This window comes from Euprymna scolopes, chromosome 14 (assembly GCF_053919585.1).
Source record: "Euprymna scolopes isolate OS-2025 chromosome 14, ASM5391958v1, whole genome shotgun sequence".
NCBI lineage: Eukaryota > Metazoa > Mollusca > Cephalopoda > Sepiida > Sepiolidae > Euprymna > Euprymna scolopes.
This window is the reverse complement of record NC_136495.1, coordinates 76876471-76895957: the sequence shown is the minus strand read 5'-3', so window position 1 is coordinate 76895957 and position 19487 is coordinate 76876471. Positions and strand designations below refer to the sequence as shown.

The window sequence follows — 19487 nt, the reverse complement described above, 5'->3', positions numbered from 1 at the left end:
ACATCTTCAAGCCATGGGAAGGAGATAAATATTCCATTCTTTGACAGATTGCTTTTTGGAAATATATAACTACTGACCTCAAAAGCGCTTCCTATCAAATTTATCTGAATCTTCAATTAAATTCCATAGCATTGTTATTTCATTCAAAGGTGTAGTTGCACAATGAGAAGGCCACATTCAAAGACTGCCTTCAACGAATTAATTGTCTCAGTATTATCGTCTATATTCATCGTATTCGGTTCAATATTTGAGTGCTTATTTAGAATTGCATTTATGATGAAAATTTTAAGTAAAGAAAATAAAGAAAAATCTTTATGATGTATGCACCAACCACAGAATGAAGATCGCATACTCCAAAAATCATATAATTTGACCAAGTAGTATTTTTATTTAAGAAAGTAAAATTTTATGACTAGCTCGATGCAAGTAAAACCAGTCGCCATATTTGATTGAATTCGAAATTCTCTCCAGAATCAACAAGTGCTCATAAATAACTGTTGAAAATACTTAATTACTAAAAACTGTGAAATTTAATTTTCTTAAATAAAAAAAATACTAAATAATCATCTTTCATTCTTGATAGTAGCTTCATGCTTTGTCTCAAACAATTTCGATAAAAAAAATTCTCCTATTTTTCTTTAATGTAAACTTTTAAACCAAATAGTGTTTTAAGGATATTATTATGAGATGGCATTTTCCTTAAAAAGCGTTATGACATTCCATTTTCCTTTTAAAAATGAATAGAATATTAAAATGTTCTATTTAGAATAATCTGAAATAATCAAGAAAATTAGCAGAAGCCTATATAAGGACACTGCACTAGTAGCTGCATTAGTTGTTAAATTGTTAAGTTGCTAACTTGCTGTTAAGAACTCCAGTAATGTTTCTAGGATACAAATCCAGCCGAAAGAAACTCCTTAAAGCCCAACCATCATTTAAAGAAACTGGAATTTCAGTAAATTCAAAGATTTCTGTAGATTTTTTCTCACTGACCAAAGAATTATATTTTAATATTCTTATTCCTATTTACAATGCCTCCCCACAGGACAGAGTTAGACACCAGGGTCGTTTTTTAACGTGGAGAAAAGGAACAAAAATAAAAATTGTCTCAGTCGTGAAGGATTTCTCCTCCACTGACAGAGAACAAGAAATTGAAGTGCAGCATCTGAAGAACAGATACTACACTTTGATCTTGTTCCGAAGGCCATTATTAGATTTTACTCATACATAAAACATTTGATTTGAAGTTCTTATCTCCCTTTTACCATCAACGCTATAGACATTATAATCGCTTTCAAAGCTAGTAGCAGTAGTATTAAGAAAGTGTATTTACTTGTAAATATTATTTTCCCTCTTTTTTTTTTCATTTTTCTTAAACTTTTTCTTCTAGGGGATGGGACATCCAACCAGATGTCTGACATTTACCCCTATTTTAGTGAGTCCAACCAAGAGGTCTTTTCAGGATTCTAGCCGTCCCTTTCAGTGCAATCGTTTGTATTTGTATGTTTTGCTTTATGATAAAGTAAATATTTCTTTATTTCAACTCTGAATTTTTTTTTTAATTTTGTTTTTTCTTTTAATTTGTTATGCGTTCATATCCCTTAACAGACACATAACAGATATATAAGCAAATATTTTATTTAAAGGAAGATTAATTTTATACATGTGTGTGTGCTTTGGGTAAGGTGTAATAGATCTTGCATTTGATAACCAAGAAATTACATTTTCAAAACTAATACATGGCTGCCCATAAATGGATCAACCTAATGAAAAAAAAGAAAGAAAGAAACCTGTAAAGACTAGTACAGAGATAAAGGGCAGCTATATCCTTATGTGGGAACCTGCAAATAAGTAGATGGTCTAACACATCCAATTGGGGCTTAATTCGCAGTAATTCTGGTGGAGAGTTGAGAGTGTGCTGTGGGTTCACAGGATGGTCTCTATTTATTCATTATTTGGGTTCGGAACAAAAACACCAAAAAGTAAGTAATTATTTTTTTTATAACATGTTTTAATATATGTTTTCAACAGAAAAAATGTTTTTATTAGTTACCTCTTCTCCAACATACAAACCTAACATCGATCTTCAAGAAAAAATGGTTACAGGTCCTTAAAAACACTGTCTAGTCCTGAAGCAGGTGGTCTCCACCATTTGGTGATCCAGCCGTGGGCGATCATCTTTTTTTTTTTTTTTTTAAATATGCAAAAGTGATCTCTTACTCAAAAATCTAAAATATTATTGTTTTTCTTTTTATCACTTTTGCAGGCTGCTTACATGTAATTGCTTAAAAACTGTAGAATCTCATTTTTATATTTTAAGACAATGAGCACAACTGTTTTATTGAAACATGCATCTAAAAACCAAACTCCTATCCTTACATCATAAATGCTCTAATCCCCATCTGGCATCAATTGGGATGGATGGCTCTCGTCTGGGAGAGGCCCCGTGTTTTGACAAGCTTCTGGGTTTAACCTTTACTCCTGATCTGAAATGGAACACGTACATCAAGTCTGTTGCCAAGGTCGCTGGAAAGATGGTGGGATCCTTCTACCGCTCCAGAAGATATCTCACTACTGATGCAATTCTCTATCTATATAAAAGCCAAGTACATCCAAGGATGGAATACTGCTGCCACATCTGGGCAGGAGCTGCTAAAAATAGCCTATCCTGCCTTGACAGAGTACAAAATAGACTTTGTGGCTTAGTGGGGGATGCCCTTTTCTCTACCCTGCAACCTCTCTCCCACAGAAGAGACGTTGCGAGCCTATCCTTGTTTTATCGTTATTTCCATGGCAGGTGCTCGTCTGAACTCCAATCTCTGGTCCCCCCTCGCCAATCTTTCATGAAAAACACCCGTCTAGCTGAATCCACTGAAAAATTTCCCCCACTCTTTATCTGTGCCTAAATCAAAGCGTGGATTCCATGAACAAAGCTTCTTTCTTAGAACTGCACGCCTGTGGAACTCTGTTCCGTCTGCCTGCTTCCCACCTGACTACAACTTGGATGTGTTCAAGTCCAACGTTAACAAATTCCTAATGAACCGCCCCCTTAAGTAAACACTTCATCAAATCTCCACACTAACGTAATGTACTTGCAATAACCCTTATCCCTGAGTGGCTTCCGGGCCTTGATAAGTGGTGACCACTGTGTAAAAATAAAAAATAAAAAAAATATTTTAAGTAAAAATTAGCTGCTTTGGAGGTGCTAAAATCCAAAATAGGTTTTAGCATTATTCCCAAAACAACTTATTCTTATTTAAACTCTAAATAATTTATGTGATTGCTGTGGTTGTTTCCTACAGTACACGTACATGATAAAAGTATCCTTACTCCAAAATTAATTGTTAATGAAAAGCACTGAGAAATAGTGCAATTATACTTAGAGAAGTACCCAAATTAGATTTTAATGAAAAACTGACCATCAAGTTCTCCCCACGCAATAAAAGTAATCACAGCACCACCCAATTGATCATGAATATAGCTGGGTGCTTGTTAAGATAGAGTCGACAGATCGATTTTTTAAATATGTGGTCTTAAGCAAAAAACAACACTACTTACTTAATTGTCACGTCGAAAATAGTAATATATCCAAAAATTATGAAAATTCATCAAGTAGAACAACTGCTATTTTGTTTTTAATAAAAATAAAAACAATCTCTCACTATCAGCTAAAACAAAATGGTGGCCATTGCAGTTGTGAAAAAGGAGATAAGTATGTCCCTTGTATTCGCAATCTTTAAAGTGTTCAATGCCTTCGTTCAGTTTTGAAAGACAAAGGATACCCCCTGTAGGGGCAGCTGCACATGTAATTGTGAGACAAGTGTTGCACAATAACCAACCACATCTCTCCTGAATCGGCATTGCTTGAGTCCAGTGGCAAGGAGAAGCCCAGGATGACTGGAAGCAATGCCGAGATAAGCAGAGAGCACATACAGCACCTGGAGGTGCCAAATAGTCATCCATCTGATACTGGCTAGGCTTATCGTTGCTTAACTTTGGTGATCTGACAGAAACCAGTGTATCAAATGTGATTATGCTGTATAAGTGTTCACATGTAGGGAAAATGCCATTTTTCCCAATTTTCCATAAAAATTACATTTAACTATAAATAACTTTCTACTCAATGATTTTTGGTAATTTTTGGATATATTACTATTTTCGACATGAAAACTAAGTACTTTTGTTTTTGCTTAAAACAACATATTTTAAAAAAAAATCGATCTGTCGACTGTATCTTAACAAGTACCTGCAACTTTATCCCAAATTCATTATGAAGACTTTTGCTCTTTAATTAAAAAAAATAACAAACTTGAATTCTTCGTCTTAACAATCCTCTATCTGAAGTCGTTTGTAAAGATGGCAACTATATTTTTCAACATTTCACATGTACGATGAAGCTTACTATAACTTAATGTTTTTTAACGTTTTCTTTAAATTATTTTTTTTACGTGAAAATCAGTTGATTGGGATAAATGTCAAAACCCATTTCACTCTAAACAATTTACGTGATTAAAATAGGATTTAACCTAAAATCTAATAGCAATTGAATCCATTTCTAAAAATTAAAATAAGTGTTTGAGGCATTTGCTGTTGTTATTTATTTTTATTTTTTTTAATAATCCATAGAGGAAGAGAGAGACAGATTAATGAACTAAAACCTAAGAAGAAGAAAAATATATAGTTTTTCAGTTTTTTAAAAATTATCCATCGTCAACTAAAAAGTACCTTACGTTGTAAGAAATGCAAACATAACCGGAATCTCTTTCTAGCAGTGTCCAGTATAATAATTATTACTTGGACACTACTTTGAATTGTTGCTTAAGTTAAATTGCTTCCAACTGAAGCAAAATTAGACGTAAGTTCAGTATATTATAGTGAGACCCTCATCCTGAAGGATGAGATAATGCTTGAGAAAATGGCTCCCCTCCTTCCAAGACACAACAAAACCATATTCCACTCTCATACCTCTGCCCGGTAGTCAAGAATCCGTTCTTGACAATCAGTCTGACAGATGATGGGTCAGAAACTGGCCCACTAGTAGTGGGCCCCACTACCTGTCGGACTGAGGTAGGATGTCCACCCTCCCAGGCCTTGCTACCTAGCTTTCGGGTGGGGCAAGTTTATTGCTTGTTGCCTGCGGCGCTCCTACCGCGGAATGCCGATGGGGATGCTCAGGCAATTTTTGATAGGCCACAGTACCCCTCCTTGACATCTGCATTTTCCTATCTTGTTTCACATATTGCTGAGATGGGCAGCAAGCCAATATCTACCTCTGCCCGGTAAGTATGTTATTATAGCTTTTTTTTTTTTCATTTTTCTTATTTAAAAGATTCATAATTTTAACTGAATTCACATTTTTTTTTTTTTTTTTACCTGCAATTTTCGTCTTCTGCATGAAATTCCATGTTTCCGTTTTCAAAAGATAAATCAAAATACGTGGAGAATATTTGAACTTGTACGCGAATAACAACGCATGTGGTAACTAAGGTAATGTTAATTCCGTTGCTAAGGAGTACCGCTCTCCAAACCGGAAGTTGTAGAAAGACTTGCTTCCCATAATTCCTATCATATCCCTTTCCGTTTGACTCGTGTAGTCGGTAGGTAAAATTTATTTACACTCTCACTAAAATCTTTATTTTTCTTGTGTTTATCTTCATTTTGGTAAAAAAATTATTTCATATTTATCTTATATGTATGTTTAATTTCCTTACTGATAAGTTTTTCACTACAGATGTTCATTATTATTCTTGATTTTTAAAAGATTTCGTTTCTATTTTTACCGTCCACGTTTCTTGACGTCTAAAAAAAGGTGAGGGGAGAGCACGTAATGACGGTTATTTTATATTTTTCTCGCCAAATACACTTTTACTACATAGTTCGAAATAATCCCTTTTATATCAGTCAATGTAATTTATTAAGAAGCTACACGTTTTCTTTGTAAACACCTAAACTATTTCTCGTTTTAAATGTTCACGCTTTTCGATATTTAAATTTTTAAATTTGTATTAAAGAAATACAAGTAGAAATTCTATAAATGTTTTAATTTAATGGAGTTTTTTGTTTTGTTTTTAAATTAAGTTCAATCGTTATTCATGTTGATTGATTTCAAGCAATATTTTAACCACATGGTTCTTTTTTTTTTTTTTAATATGGCGCACGGCCATTGTTTATTACACAGAAATTAATGATCGTCTAATAAACTATACAGCTTTCCCTCCCGGCAATTCTCTTTTTATTCCCCCCCCCCTCCACATTAAGGCAGTTAATCACAGGGTTGGTTTTATAGGTTTATTATTATTTATAGTTATATTCAGAAAAGATACCGGGGTTTGTATTACTGTACACATAGATTCGAAAAAGTTGTCAAAAAACAAATATATAACAAATGTTATCAAAGGCAAGATAAGTTACTTTTCTACCAAACTGGATATATTTTTTGTGTTTTTATTCAATGTAACATGTTTATTCAGCTCGAAAAACATGCAGTGTTTACCGATGTATTGGAAAATTCAAAATGGCGGCCGACTGTCTCTTTAACACTGTAAGTTTGGGAAAAGATGTTATAAATAAAAAACTAGACAAAATACTATTAAAAAAACACCGAATATATGTCAACTTATGTCACGGTAACATATATTGAGCGAATTTCTAACAGTATTTTGTCTAGTTTATTATTTATAATACCTTTTCCCAAACTTACCCTCTCCGAGAGAGAGAGTCGGCCGCCATTTTGAATTTTCCAATACATCGGTAAACACTGCATGTTTTTCGAGCTAAATAAACATGTTACACTGAATAAAAACACAAAAAATATATCCAGTTAGGTAGAAAAGTAACTTATCTTGCCTTTGATAACATTTATTTGTTATATATTTGTTTTTTGACAACTTTTTCGAATCTGTGTACAGTAATACAAACCCAACTTTTCTATTGATTCAATTTTTACGATATTTTCAGGGTCAATGTGAAATTTTATGCTCTTTCCAATAAACCGAATATATTTTAGACAAACGTTTTTTATTGTTTTTTTTTTTTTAATTCACGCCCCCCCCTCATTTTGAAATGTCTATTAAAAAGTAAATAATTAATTTACTCACCAAAGTTTTATATATCACAAATTGAAGAGAAAAGGTCAATAAAAAATATATTCAAATTTAAAACAAAAAAAGTAGTGTTTTTTTAGAAATTTACTTGTAAAGTTCGAAGTTTAAAACCTTTTTTTTTTTTTTTTTAACCACGTTGTTTTTTCTTTCTTTCTTTTTTTTAATGAAACCGTGGTCCTTGCTCCTTTAATTGAAAAAAAAAAATTAAGGCTTGAATTACTTTTTCGAGTAGTTATTAGCTTGGAAAGCCAGGGGTTCGAATAATTTACGCCTCCCATTTTGAAATGTCTATTAAAAAGTAAATAATTTATTCACCAAAGTGTTATATATCACAAATTGAAGAGAAAGGGTCAATAAATAATATATTCAAATTTAAAACAAAAAAAAAGTAGTGTTTTTTAGAAATTTGCCTGTAAAGTCTAAAACTTTTTTTTTTTTTTTTTTTTTTTTTTTTCTTAATGGAACCTTGATCCCTGCTCCTTTAATTAAAAAAAAAAAAAAAAAAAATTAGGGCTAGAATTACATTTTTCGAGTAGTTATTAGCTTGGAAAGATGGGGTGGAATTATTCTATTCACTATTTTTCACGAAATTTCTGACACACCTCTACCAGTACGCGAATAATTTCAGGCGGCTGGGCAGCATATGGCGTTGTGATCTAGGTTTATGTGCACATTCCAAGAATTAAACTAAGGAGGATGGGATCGAAAGGTAATTTTAGAATACATCTGATAGAATTTTTGTGGAGACGCGGGAAGTGTTTCAAATTAGTATGGTACTGTTTTGGGGTTGTTTTACAAATGGAATGGAAATTTAAATTTCCTTTTGTTTATTTTATTGCTCATGCGCCAACAAAATCGAAAATAATCGATAATTTTAAAAAAAATTTTTAATTGTATAGTACAACCACTGATGCTGATATGTGTACAATTTGCAAATATAAGAATTTGGGAGCAAGATTGTCCCAACGTGGCCTCCTGATTGTCCCACTAAAAACTTATCTGTAAAGAATTACTTTTTAGAGGTATTACTTCCAACCTCCCCATATTAAGAACAGCTTTCGGAATAAACACCCTTTGCAGGTGAGACTTCAGTGAGACAACCAGGTCACATTGACCCAAGATTTCTAATAGAGGGTTTGTTTTACTGTACACATAGATTCGAAAAAGTTGTCACAAAACAAATATAGAACAAATAAATGTTATCAAAAGCATGATAAGTTACATTTCTATCCAACTGGATATGTTTTTAGTGTTTATATTTAATGTAACATGTTTATTCAACTCGAAAAACAGTGTTTACCGATGTATTGGAAAATTCAAAATGGCGGTCGACTCTCTTTCTCTCTCTCACTCTCTCTCTCTCGAAGACGGTAAGTTTGGGAAAATGAGTTATAAATAATAATTTTTTTAAAAAAGTCAAAATACTGTTAAAACCCCACCGAATATATGTCAGCCTATGTCACGGTAACATGTTGAGCGTGTTTCTAACAGTATTTTGTTTTTTTTTATTTATAACTCATTTTCCCAAACTTACTGCCTCAAAGAGAGTCAGCTGCTGTTTTAAATTTTCCAATATATCGTTAAACACTGTTTTTCGAGCTGAATAAACATGTTACATTAAATATAAATACTAAAAACATCCAGTTAGGTAAAAAAAAGTAACTTATCTTGCCTTTGATAACATTTATTTGTTCTATATTTGTTTTGTGACAACTTTTTCGAATCTGTGTACAGTAAAACAAGCCCCTAATAGAACATGGTGTGCCCAAAATGGTCATAATGTCCGAAGTGCCAAATACTGAGAAAATTTGAATGTACTGCTGCGTGCTGACTGCTGCGCTAGCTGTGTTCATGATGACTCATGACTTTTTTTTTTTTTAACTGTTAATTTCAGAATATATTTTCTACCATGTCTGAAGGAGCAACAAAAACCGCAGCACCAACCAGAATTGCCTCCAGGCGAACTCCTGGCAGGTAAGTTTTGAATTCCATTCACATAGTTTTTTTGTTTTGTTTTGTTTGTTTTTATGCTGAAGATGCAGACAAATCTTGATGTGCGTACTCATCGTGGAACAAAGATATTTTATTTTAAAAATCTCGTAACTTGATCAACTAGTTTTTGCATAAGAAAATCAAATTTGATTTGTGTGCAGCCATATTTTAGAATGTGTTAAAATTCAAAAGCCAACAACTCCATTCGACTATCGAGATTCATGGATCTTGCTATTTTATTATTAGTCACCTCTTTATTTATTTATATATATATATATATATACACACACACACACCAAGGAGTCGCCACTTATCAAGTCCGGGAGGCCACTAGCGGATAAGGATTTATGAGTTTACAGTAGTCAATGGGAAAATATAGTAATCCTGAGTAGTGAAAATTTGGTAAATTGGATTACTGAAGGGGGAACGGCTCATCAAGAACTTGTTCACAACCATAAGAGTTCCACAAGTGTGCAGTTCTAAGAAAGAGGCTTTGTTCATGGAATTTAAGTTTAAGCACTTAAAGAGTAGGGGAAATTATTGATAGTGGTTTCAATTAGACGAGTGTTTTTCATGAAAGTCAGGCTGGGTGGGGGTGGGGGGCATAGATTGAAGCTCAGGTGAGCACTTGCCATGAAAATAATGATACAGCAGAGACAGGCTCACAGCGTCTCTTCTGTGGGGAAGAGATAAGGGCATTTTTCACTAGGCTACAAAGTCTATTTTGAACTCTGTCGTGGCAGAATAAGCTGCTTCTACCAGCTCCTGCCCAGATGTTGCAACAGCACTCCATCCTTGGACGTACTTGGCTCTTATACAGGTAGAGAATTGCATCAATAGTGAGATATCTACTGGAACAGTAGAACGAAACCCCCACCCACCACCACCATTTTTCCAGCAGCCTTGTCAACAGATTTGATATACATGTTCTATCTCAGATCAAGAGTAAAGGTCAGAATTAAAAACTTGTCAAAACATGGGGCCTTCCCAAGATGAGAACCATTTATTTCAATTGATGCCAGACAGGGATCAAAGCATTGATGTAAAGATAGAAGTTTGGTTTTAGATGCATTAAAATTAACTGGCCAACTCTTTCCCCATTGTACCACATGCTCAAAATCAGAGGAGAGATAATCAAAAGAACTTGGTCACTAATGGCCTTTTGAAGTGTTGCCATAGATGATGGTGCCATCAGCATAGATGTCTACAAATGGTCTTAGGATGTGATTTGGAAGATCATTGATGTAGATTAGGAAGAGATTTTGGCCCAGGATCGACCCCTGGGGGACTTCAACATTAACAAGTTTCTGATTTCTGTCCATCAACCACTACTCTTATCAGAGAGAAATAATTTAATAAATGAAAAGACATTTCCAGCTATACCATAGCTGGAGATCTTGTAGAGTAGACCATTATGCCATACCCTAGAAAGGAAGCTTCCATCGAGAGATTCGCTAATCCTATAAGATATAACTTAGCACATCTGCTGTAGATCTAGCAGAACAAGCCCTATTTTGTTGAGGTGGTTGACTATTTCTCTATTTAACACAGGTTCCAGCAACTTATGACGCACAGGGGACGTATTGGGAGGGAGATGACCGATCACCTGAATTTTTAAATACGAAGCATACTGATGAGGTTTTCCAGAGTATTGGGAAGCAATTCTCCTTAAGACAACGCTTAAACAACTTTGTAAGTATGGGAGCTAGTTCTGGTTGAAGCTTTTTGAGCACTATAATTGATGTGCTGTCAGGGCCAGTTGCTTTACTCGAATCTGGTCTTTGATTAGCTTGGCAACATCACACACAGATATATGTATGTTGCATAGCATGTTTTCAGACACAGGAGGAAATAGGGGATGTCGATCTTGACCGCATAGGATAGAATTAGCTGCAAAGTTTTTAGTAGAGTTTGACTTTCTCCGATGCTGGCAAGATTACCTTAGGTCCATTGCTGATGGTTGGGATAGAGCACACACTTCTATTCAAGACCCTGTTGGTTATTTGCTAAAATTGGTGGGAACCAAGCCGCTGCTCAGCTACTTTGGACTTGGCAGGCTGAGCATTTACTTGCTGTAAATTTTTATGTTGCTGGCAGTTCTGAAGGCAGCTTTAGTCTTGGTACATCTATTATGTTAAAACGATTTTTGTGTGCAATGGCAGCAGCACATTCTGTAGAGAACCATAGCTGGCTGTTATGTTTTTGCTGGAATGGGGGGGGGGGGGCTATGAAACCATCTATACCTACAATTAACCATTCTGTTAGGTCTGATACTAAAGAGAACATGTTCTCTTTAAACATGGAACACAGAGGTAGATCTGATATAAATATACGAAAGCTATCCCAGTCAGCCATAGAGTGTCACTGGAAAGAGATGTCAAAGGACTTATTACATTCAGCTTTTAATTTAGCTGAAACAACCAAGTCGTCAGAAGATAAACGTAGCTCAGGGAAAATTGTGAGATTTGCATACTGTCAGGCACATGGGTGGGTTTGTGAACAATCTGAGTTAGATCATAAGCAATGGAGAAATTGTGGCAGAACCTCCCCTCATCATGTTTTGTTTGAGTGGGATAACTTGAATATTATGAATTATCAAAGGATGAGCAGACAAGACATGGTCAATTTTCACATGTGCTCTAAAAGATAGTAACTTTGCTGTTATGGGGGCGATAGATGGTAAATATAAATGCAGTGGTGTGAGCAAGGGCAATTTAAGGTTTTCTCCGGAGATGTCCCTACGATATGGAAAGCCATCTCTAATGTAGACACATATTCCATGCCCATATTGATCTTGGGAGTCAGATTTGGATGTTAAATTAGTAATACACACGGACGAAAAAACGCTTTGGATAATCACAGATTTCAAGGTAGTTCTACTAAAATAGCCATATTTTTCAAACCAAAGCACTTCAAGTCTTCAAATTACTACTGTTTTGTTCGGAAATGAATATACTTTCAAATGAATTAATAAATATGAATGTACATTATATATTTTAAGAGTTTTAAGCAAATAAAGTGATAAAAATGTGAACGTCATAAAATGGCGTTTTCGGTAAGGTTTTGTAATGACCCCCCCTGTTTTCTAAAGGTCCGTACCGTGATTGTATGAAGAATTTCGTCATGAAATTTGGGAACCAATTAGAAGAGGTGTTAATCTTAATACTGTCAAGTGTCCGAAATATTTTTGACCATTTCTTTTTTTGTCGTGTTCAAAATAAGACTTTAATATGACGAGTATTGAACATTTTGAAAAAAAAATTATTCGGACACCCAGTAGTAAGTAAATCAATCTTTTTACTATCTTTATCAATTAAAAGTATTTTATGTTGAGTAGGACCGCGGTAATTGATAATTTAAAAGGACCTACCCGAAAAAAAAATTGTTTATATTTCTCGAATTTGGTCAAATGAAGTTAGTATTTTAAAGAAGCAGCAGCAGCTCCAGCCTGTAGAATCAGCCATAGCACAGCACAGTGTAAACAACACGCGTTCTTTAATTTTTATTCAAAAACGAATTAAGAAAAATATGAAAATATGAATATAAATGTTCTTATACGTTTAATGAGAGCTATTTTGTTATCAGAATAACATTAGTTTAGAACTATTCGGTTTTCAGAATGTATAATAACAATCCCAACCAATTCGGCATTATGAATCTGTTGCAATTTCTTACATTGCTCGTCAAATTTAAAAACATGGTTAAAAAAAACAAAACTACAATTAGGAAGCTTGCATGCACTTTTATTCTTTAAATTAGTCTTGAACAACGAATTAAAACAATGTTTTACTGCGAACAGCCACAAATGTTTTTTTTTTTAAATCAAAATAAGTATCAAAATCTCGTTCATACATAGATTCGAAAAAGTTGTCAAAAAACAAATATATAACAAATAAATGTTATCAAAGGCAAGATAAGTTACTTTTCTACCTAACTGGATATATTTTTTGTGTTTTTATTCAATGTAACATGTTTATTCAGCTCGAAATACATACAGTGTTTACCGATGTATTGGAAAATTAAAAATAGCGCCCGGCCCGACTCTCTTTGACACGGTAAGTTTGAGAAAAGGAGTTAAAAATAAAAAAAACTATACAAAATACTGTTAAAAACTCACCGAATATATGTCAGCCTATGTCACGGTAACATATTGAGCGAGTTTCTAGCAGTATTTTGTCTACTTTTTTATTTTTAACTCTTTTCCCCAAACTCACCGTTTCAAGAGAGTCGGGCGGCGGGCGCCATTTTAAATTTTCCAAAACATTAGTAAACACTGTTTTCAAGCTGAATAAACATGTTACATTAAATAAAAACACTAAAAAATTATCCAGTTAGGTAGAAAAGTAACTTGCTTTTGATAACATTTATTTGTTATATATTTGTTTTTTTTGACAACTTTTTCGAATCTATGTGTATAGTAATACAAACCCTCAAAATCTATATCAATATTCTTGAAATTTTAAAAGCAGTTAGAAAACACATCAAACTACAATTAGGAAGCTTTCTATTTTGTTATTTTTTTTTTCTACTTATTAAGCGAAAGATATTTTACAACCTGCTCCAGCGTAGTATAAACGGCCTATGGAATTAACACCTTCAATCTCGAAAATAGAAATCAACAAATTTTTGAACGCTCTCTTTGAAAAAAAGCTCTCTTAACTTTACCTCTAATACAAATTATGTGTGGCAAGTCTCCTCCTAAAACACTCTTTAACCCTAACAATAACACTAAGTTCGAGTGGCAAGCGCCCCCCCCCAACAAAATACCTCTGTAAGCCACATACAAGCATCTAAAACAAACAAACAAAAAATAGACCCTTCCTTAAAGAAAAATACACATAAAAATAAATTGGTTAACTGTCCTAAAATGCTAGAATGGCCAGGAAATGATGAATTATTTTACATTAAATTTTTGTGAAACTAACCGCTCCCCCTCTAATATTGTTTTTGTTAGCTTTGTCTCTGTCAAGTTTTCAGTATGTTCGCACATAATTTTCCTTAGCCCTACAATTAATTCAAAGACCGAATGGCAACCCTCCTCATATTCTCATTGCATAGAAACCCTCTTAAAACTACACATAATCATCTTAAAAAAAAAAAGCATGCATATTTTCCCATAGAAAAAAAAAGTTAACTGCCCTAAAATGCTAGAATGACCTGTAATAGGAACTTATTTTACATTCAATTCTAAAATAATTTGTTTATCTTTCATTAAAGTATTTCATGGCATTTTATACATAATTTCCTAAAAAGGTAGAATCACATTTTGAAGGGGTGGTCAGAAGGAGTTGAGTGGGGTTAAACAGAAGGTGTTAATCTACAATAATACCAAAGAAATATTTCAATATATTCATTTTTAAATGGTCTTATGTTTAGATTTAAGTTTTTTGTACATAAAGCACATTACAATTCAACTTTGAGTTCTCCAACTTCTTTTCTGTTTATGGATACATGGCATTTTTAAGGAATTGCTGCATATTTATGCACATTTACTGCAGATTATTTGGAAACCATAAACTTTGGGAGATTTTCAGTTGCATATTCTGATTCCTTGTACAAAAATACACTTATATGGTAAATTTCATTTCTTAGTCTTGTGTTTTAACAAAGATATGACATTTTTACTGAAAAAGTAGTGCAAAAAATGTGACGAAACGCATATGGTCTTAAAGAGGGAAATATATCCAAACGTGTGAGGTACAAAAATAGCCATAACTTCCTTAATTTTAATCAGATTTCAAAAATTTAAAAAGATTCTTTCTTAGCTCATCAAGCTCTTTCTATGCATACCAATATTGAAATATTCAATGCTATTTCAATTTTTTCATGTGTATTGCTAGTTAAATTAGAATATCCTTTTTTGTCTGTCTATTCTACCCTATTTCCAGTCGGTTCCTCTTTACAAAATCTTTTATGTGGTGTAATATCTTATGTGCGTTTACCCATACTTCTAATGCTTTAGAAAATAAACTAGTTGAAATACCTGCCCTTCATTGTTGTTCAGTTTATGATTTTTGGAATGACATTTGTTTCAAGTACATAAGTTTAATTATAAATATGCACCAAATTCTGCGTTTAAAGTAAATTTTAAGTTCAAAATCTTTTTTTTTTTTTTTTTTTTTTTTTAAATCATGTTACCAAAGGCAAGATAAATTACTGTTCTGCCTACCTGGATAAGTTTTTGGTGCTTTAACTTAATGCATTTATGTTGAAATGCAAGTTGTCGTGCGGTTAAGTCCAAACAACAAAGTGACATACGTGCAATGTAATGGTGAAATCTGATTAGACACATGGTTTTAAAAACCTGCTTACCTTTTTTTTCCTGATTACACTTGGATTGTGGTTAAAAGATTAAATGTTTTCATGGCACCTGTGAAAACTCAAAAATTCAGCTAAATTTGAAGGGTTTTAAAAATTGTAAAAGGAATCCCTTGAAAGATTCCTGGAACTATTTCAAAGATAATTTGTAATATAGTTTTGCAATACTGAATTTTCAAATATATATGCTTAATTATCCCCAAAATAGCGAGTTTCATAGCAGGAACAGGATTTCGTTATAAACCAAAACAAACGATGATTCATATGGTCCCTATGGAAGCCCAAAAAAAGTCAATTTTATTTTGAAATTGAAATTTCTGTATGTTTGAAGATCATAAAAAAAATTTAATTTAAATAATCTTTTCCACTGAGAACACGTTTTTAGGTTTTGTTACGGTTATAGCTTAATCCACATTACTGCAACGTGTTCTAACAAATGTAAAGCTTGAATTTAAAAACCATGTACACAAAATGGAACCTTTGCAAGTCAACTACTGAGATTACGTTTTCGCTATTCCAGTCTAAAGTTGGGGAATGCCATGTGTAAATAAAATTTGACATGAATTTTTTAACAAATGTTTGAATCCTTGGAAACTCTAATGTCTTATTAAAAAATGCCATGTTTTCTCTAATTGCAGGCTTTATGCAAAAGCTGTCTTCACTGGGTACAAGCGTGGTTTGAGGAACCAGTATGAGCACACAGCTCTCTTGAAAATTGATGGCGTTTTAGACAGGAAAGAAACAGATTTCTATCTTGGCAAGAAATGTGCTTACGTTTACAAAGCCAAGAGGTAAATTTTTTGCTTTTTATACGCAAATTCATTTTACCATTTGTTTTACCTTTATATTCTTTCATTGTGTTAAACATTGTATCGCTTGATGCAGAAATGTACGCACTAGATTCAGTCTCCTCTCAAGAGAATATTGATTCTTGATTGGTATGTGTATAGTGCAATATTAAATAGACATGAAATATTCTATGCTTTTCATATTTGGTTGGTGTTTCTTTCATGTTTAAACATAATTTTTAATAATGAACAAAAATCTTATATTACATGAAAATTTTGTTTGCATTATTGTATGAAATGTTTTCACTTTTTTATCATCTGTACAAAAAAGTGAATTTTTATTTCAATAAATCTATCAAATGCTGGTTTTCATTTTAAAACGAAAATGTTTTTTTTTTTTTTTTTTGGAAAACAAGTGCAAATTCTTTTCACATTTAAATCTTCTGTGCTGTTTTCATGGAAGCAATCTAGGATTAAATCCAATGAGATGATTATTTCTAATCTCTATCCACCTGCAATCATAACAGCTTTTAAATTTGTGTATTTATGTGTATGTCTGTCTATTCTATCCTATTTCCAGTCAGTTCCCCTTTACAAAATCTTTTATGTGGTGTAATATCTTAGGTGTGTTTACTTATACTTCTAAGGCTTTAGAAAATCAACTAGTTGAAATACCTGTCCTTCACTATACAACACTGGCAGTAATCAGCTTTTAAAAACTATTTGAATTTCTAGACATTTGCTTTCAACTTTGTCTATCCATGTTCAACATTCAATAATAAACGTATCGTTTTCTCTTTGCCATAATTGATCTTGTAAAAGATGCCTTTGGTTGGTTGAATCACACATTTTTCCAACTCTCTCTTAAAAGAATTTACTTTCTAGTTTTTTTTTTTCTAATAAGTTTTTAGTGAAATTATCTACTCTTGAATGAATTTTATGTTGATTAGGGCTGTCTTTTCTATATAAACTAGCAAAGGTGCCTAGCATTGCCTGGTCGTAAAATAAGCTTTAGTTTGATATTTTAATTTACGCAGATTTCATATTTATTATTATGGTCAATTCTCTATCAGTTATTTCATGTTATATTTTACCCAATATACAATATATAGTTGTGATTTCAAAAATATTTTTAATAAAAATGATTTGAGTGCCATCAGCTAGAACTGAAACAAAAGTTGGTAATGGGGATCATTTAAAAGGGAACGGACAGAAAAAAATAGAAAGGGGGATAGAGGAAAAAAATTCAGATATATCTATAACCATGCTTTTGATAGATAACATGCAAGCAAAGATACCCAGACAGCCTACAGTTTTGTGTGTGTGACTTAATCAAAATTGAAACTTTGAATTATTCTCAATAGTCTGTTGGTACAGTTAAATAACATTGATCCTATTTTATTACGTCTACTTTCTTTAGCATTCTTCAATAAAATATATCAAACTTATCAAAAAAAAAAAAAACAAGTTTTCTTTTGGTTTATTTTTTATTTTTTTATTTTTTTTTAATTGAATTGAAATCTGTAAAAGTTTATGTAAATTTAGAAGCCAAATCATTGGTTTTTATTTATCTTTTTCAATTATTCTACAAAATAAAAGCACTAGATTCAGTCTCCTCTCAAGAGAATATTGATTCTTGAGTGGTATGTGTATAGTGCAATATTAAATGGACATAAAATGTTCTGTGCCTTTCAGATTTGGTTGGTGCTACCTTTTATGTTCAAACATAATTTTAATATTTTATGTTTTTTAGCAGTAAATAGAGATTGTTAAAAAAAAAAAAATTTATGCAACAATTTATAAATAGTCCACGTGACAAGAAAAATTTTTAAAAAATAGTATGATAATTACAAAGATTTACAATAAAAACGGAGGGGGGGGGTCAGTTTGTGAATTGTGCCTACTTGCTATTTTACTTCTAATTAAAAGTAGAAAGTATTTCTATTTTTGATAAAGCATATAAAATTACTGAGTAGATTCTGAATGTTGATAATTTTTATTTTTTTCCGAAACAAGGCATACTGCTACTTGGATTTAAGGCGCTACTATGTCGGATCATGTTTAACAAGAGACGAGCGAGTTAAGCAACAAGGTGTCTGTTCACAGTACATTCAAGCTTCTGCAGGGTATTACAGGGAGGGAATTCCAAAGTCTAGTAGTTTGGAGAAAGAAACTGTTAGGAGTAGAAGGCTTTCTGATATGTTAGTATGTTGATGGGTTACAAGTGCTATGATTTCATCAGAGCACATACAATTGTATGATAGGTTTGTTTTCATTTATCTTTTCTCACCCTTTTCATTTTTATAGTTTTATATATTAGCTTTGGGTATTTCTCCGTAGCGTGGTCATTTGGCACTTGAAATCTTGTCTTTAATGTTATAATTGCTGAGATAATTGTATATTCTTCCCTTTCCTTATTGTAATATGCATTGTAAATGTTTTTGTTTATTTTTTGTAGGAAGACCAATGTCCCCGGCACAAAGGATGCCAGTCACATCCGAATTATTTGGGGCAAAGTAACTCGTCCTCATGGAAACAGTGGCGCTGTCCGTGCAAAATTCAGGAAGAACTTGCCTGCGAGAGCTATTGGCAGACGTATCAGAGTTGTATGTACATCATTTTCTCCGAAACAAATATTTGTAATTTTATTGCAATCTTAAACTTTATTTAAACAACATAACTTTGGCTTAAATGAATACAACCTTATTTTTATCTACATATTAGAATAAAAACACATAACTCAATTCCTTTTTTATTCAATAGAGAAAAAAAAAATAAGAAAATACTTTTTTTTTACAAATTTTATTGACCTTTTATTTTTTTGTTCTATTTCAGATGCTGTACCCATCAAGAATATAATTCATTTAAATGGCTGAAAATAAAAAATATTGTATATGAATTTAACTTTGTCTTGATTTGTAATTTCTACTAAACCATCATATATTGTGTATGTGCAGTAACTTTGATGTCGTTTTTGTTTTTTTGTGGATGCTTCGTGTTTCTTTGGCCATCTATATTTCTTCATTGATTATCTTTTACAATGAAATAAATTCCTCTAACAAAACCTTGAAAAAAAAAATTTTTTTTGTCTCTGGTTGGTGTTGCAAAACAGAATGGAGTTCTTTTGATAACAATTGGAAAAGCATCTACTGGGAAGTTCATTTTAATTGACATAATGGTGAGTGTGTTCACTAATGAGCTGGGAGACTTGGGTTCAATCCTCATTCTAGTCATATCAAAGACTTTAAAAAAAAAAAAAAAAAAAAAATGTACTTTTTAGTAGATG

The 19487-nt window shown here is 32.6% G+C and overlaps 2 protein-coding genes across 2 annotated transcripts in view; one reads left to right on the top strand and one right to left on the bottom strand.

Moving 5' to 3' along the window:
* Window positions 1–5532, bottom strand: part of LOC145293106 (dynein regulatory complex protein 9-like) — a 1598532-nt gene extending 1593000 nt beyond the window's left edge. Inside the window, exon 1 of the mRNA XM_080139483.1 lies at window positions 5374–5532. Within this exon, the coding sequence (XP_079995609.1) occupies window positions 5374–5405 (32 nt within the window). The 5' untranslated portion in view covers window positions 5406–5532. The remainder of the gene's footprint in view (window positions 1–5373) is intronic.
* Window positions 5522–19105, top strand: LOC145293108 (large ribosomal subunit protein eL33-like). The gene is made up of 5 exons (XM_080139485.1): window positions 5522–5597; window positions 8998–9077; window positions 16052–16204; window positions 18660–18807; window positions 19037–19105. Exons 2-5 carry the CDS (start codon window positions 9013–9015, stop codon window positions 19058–19060), a joined length of 390 nt encoding a protein of 129 aa, XP_079995611.1. The 5' UTR covers window positions 5522–5597; window positions 8998–9012; the 3' UTR covers window positions 19061–19105.
* Window positions 19106–19487: the final 382 nt, after the last annotated feature.

Excerpts from the sequence above, each read along its gene's own strand:
- LOC145293108 (XM_080139485.1), top strand. The coding sequence starts at position 9,013 with ATGTCTGAAGGAGCAACAAAAACCGCAGCACCAACCAGAATTGCCTCC. Across the intron at positions 9,078-16,051 it reads TCCAGGCGAACTCCTGGCAG|GCTTTATGCAAAAGCTGTCT; the intron begins GTAAGTTTTGAA and ends CTCTAATTGCAG. Across the intron at positions 18,808-19,036 it reads TTGGCAGACGTATCAGAGTT|ATGCTGTACCCATCAAGAAT; the intron begins GTATGTACATCA and ends GTTCTATTTCAG.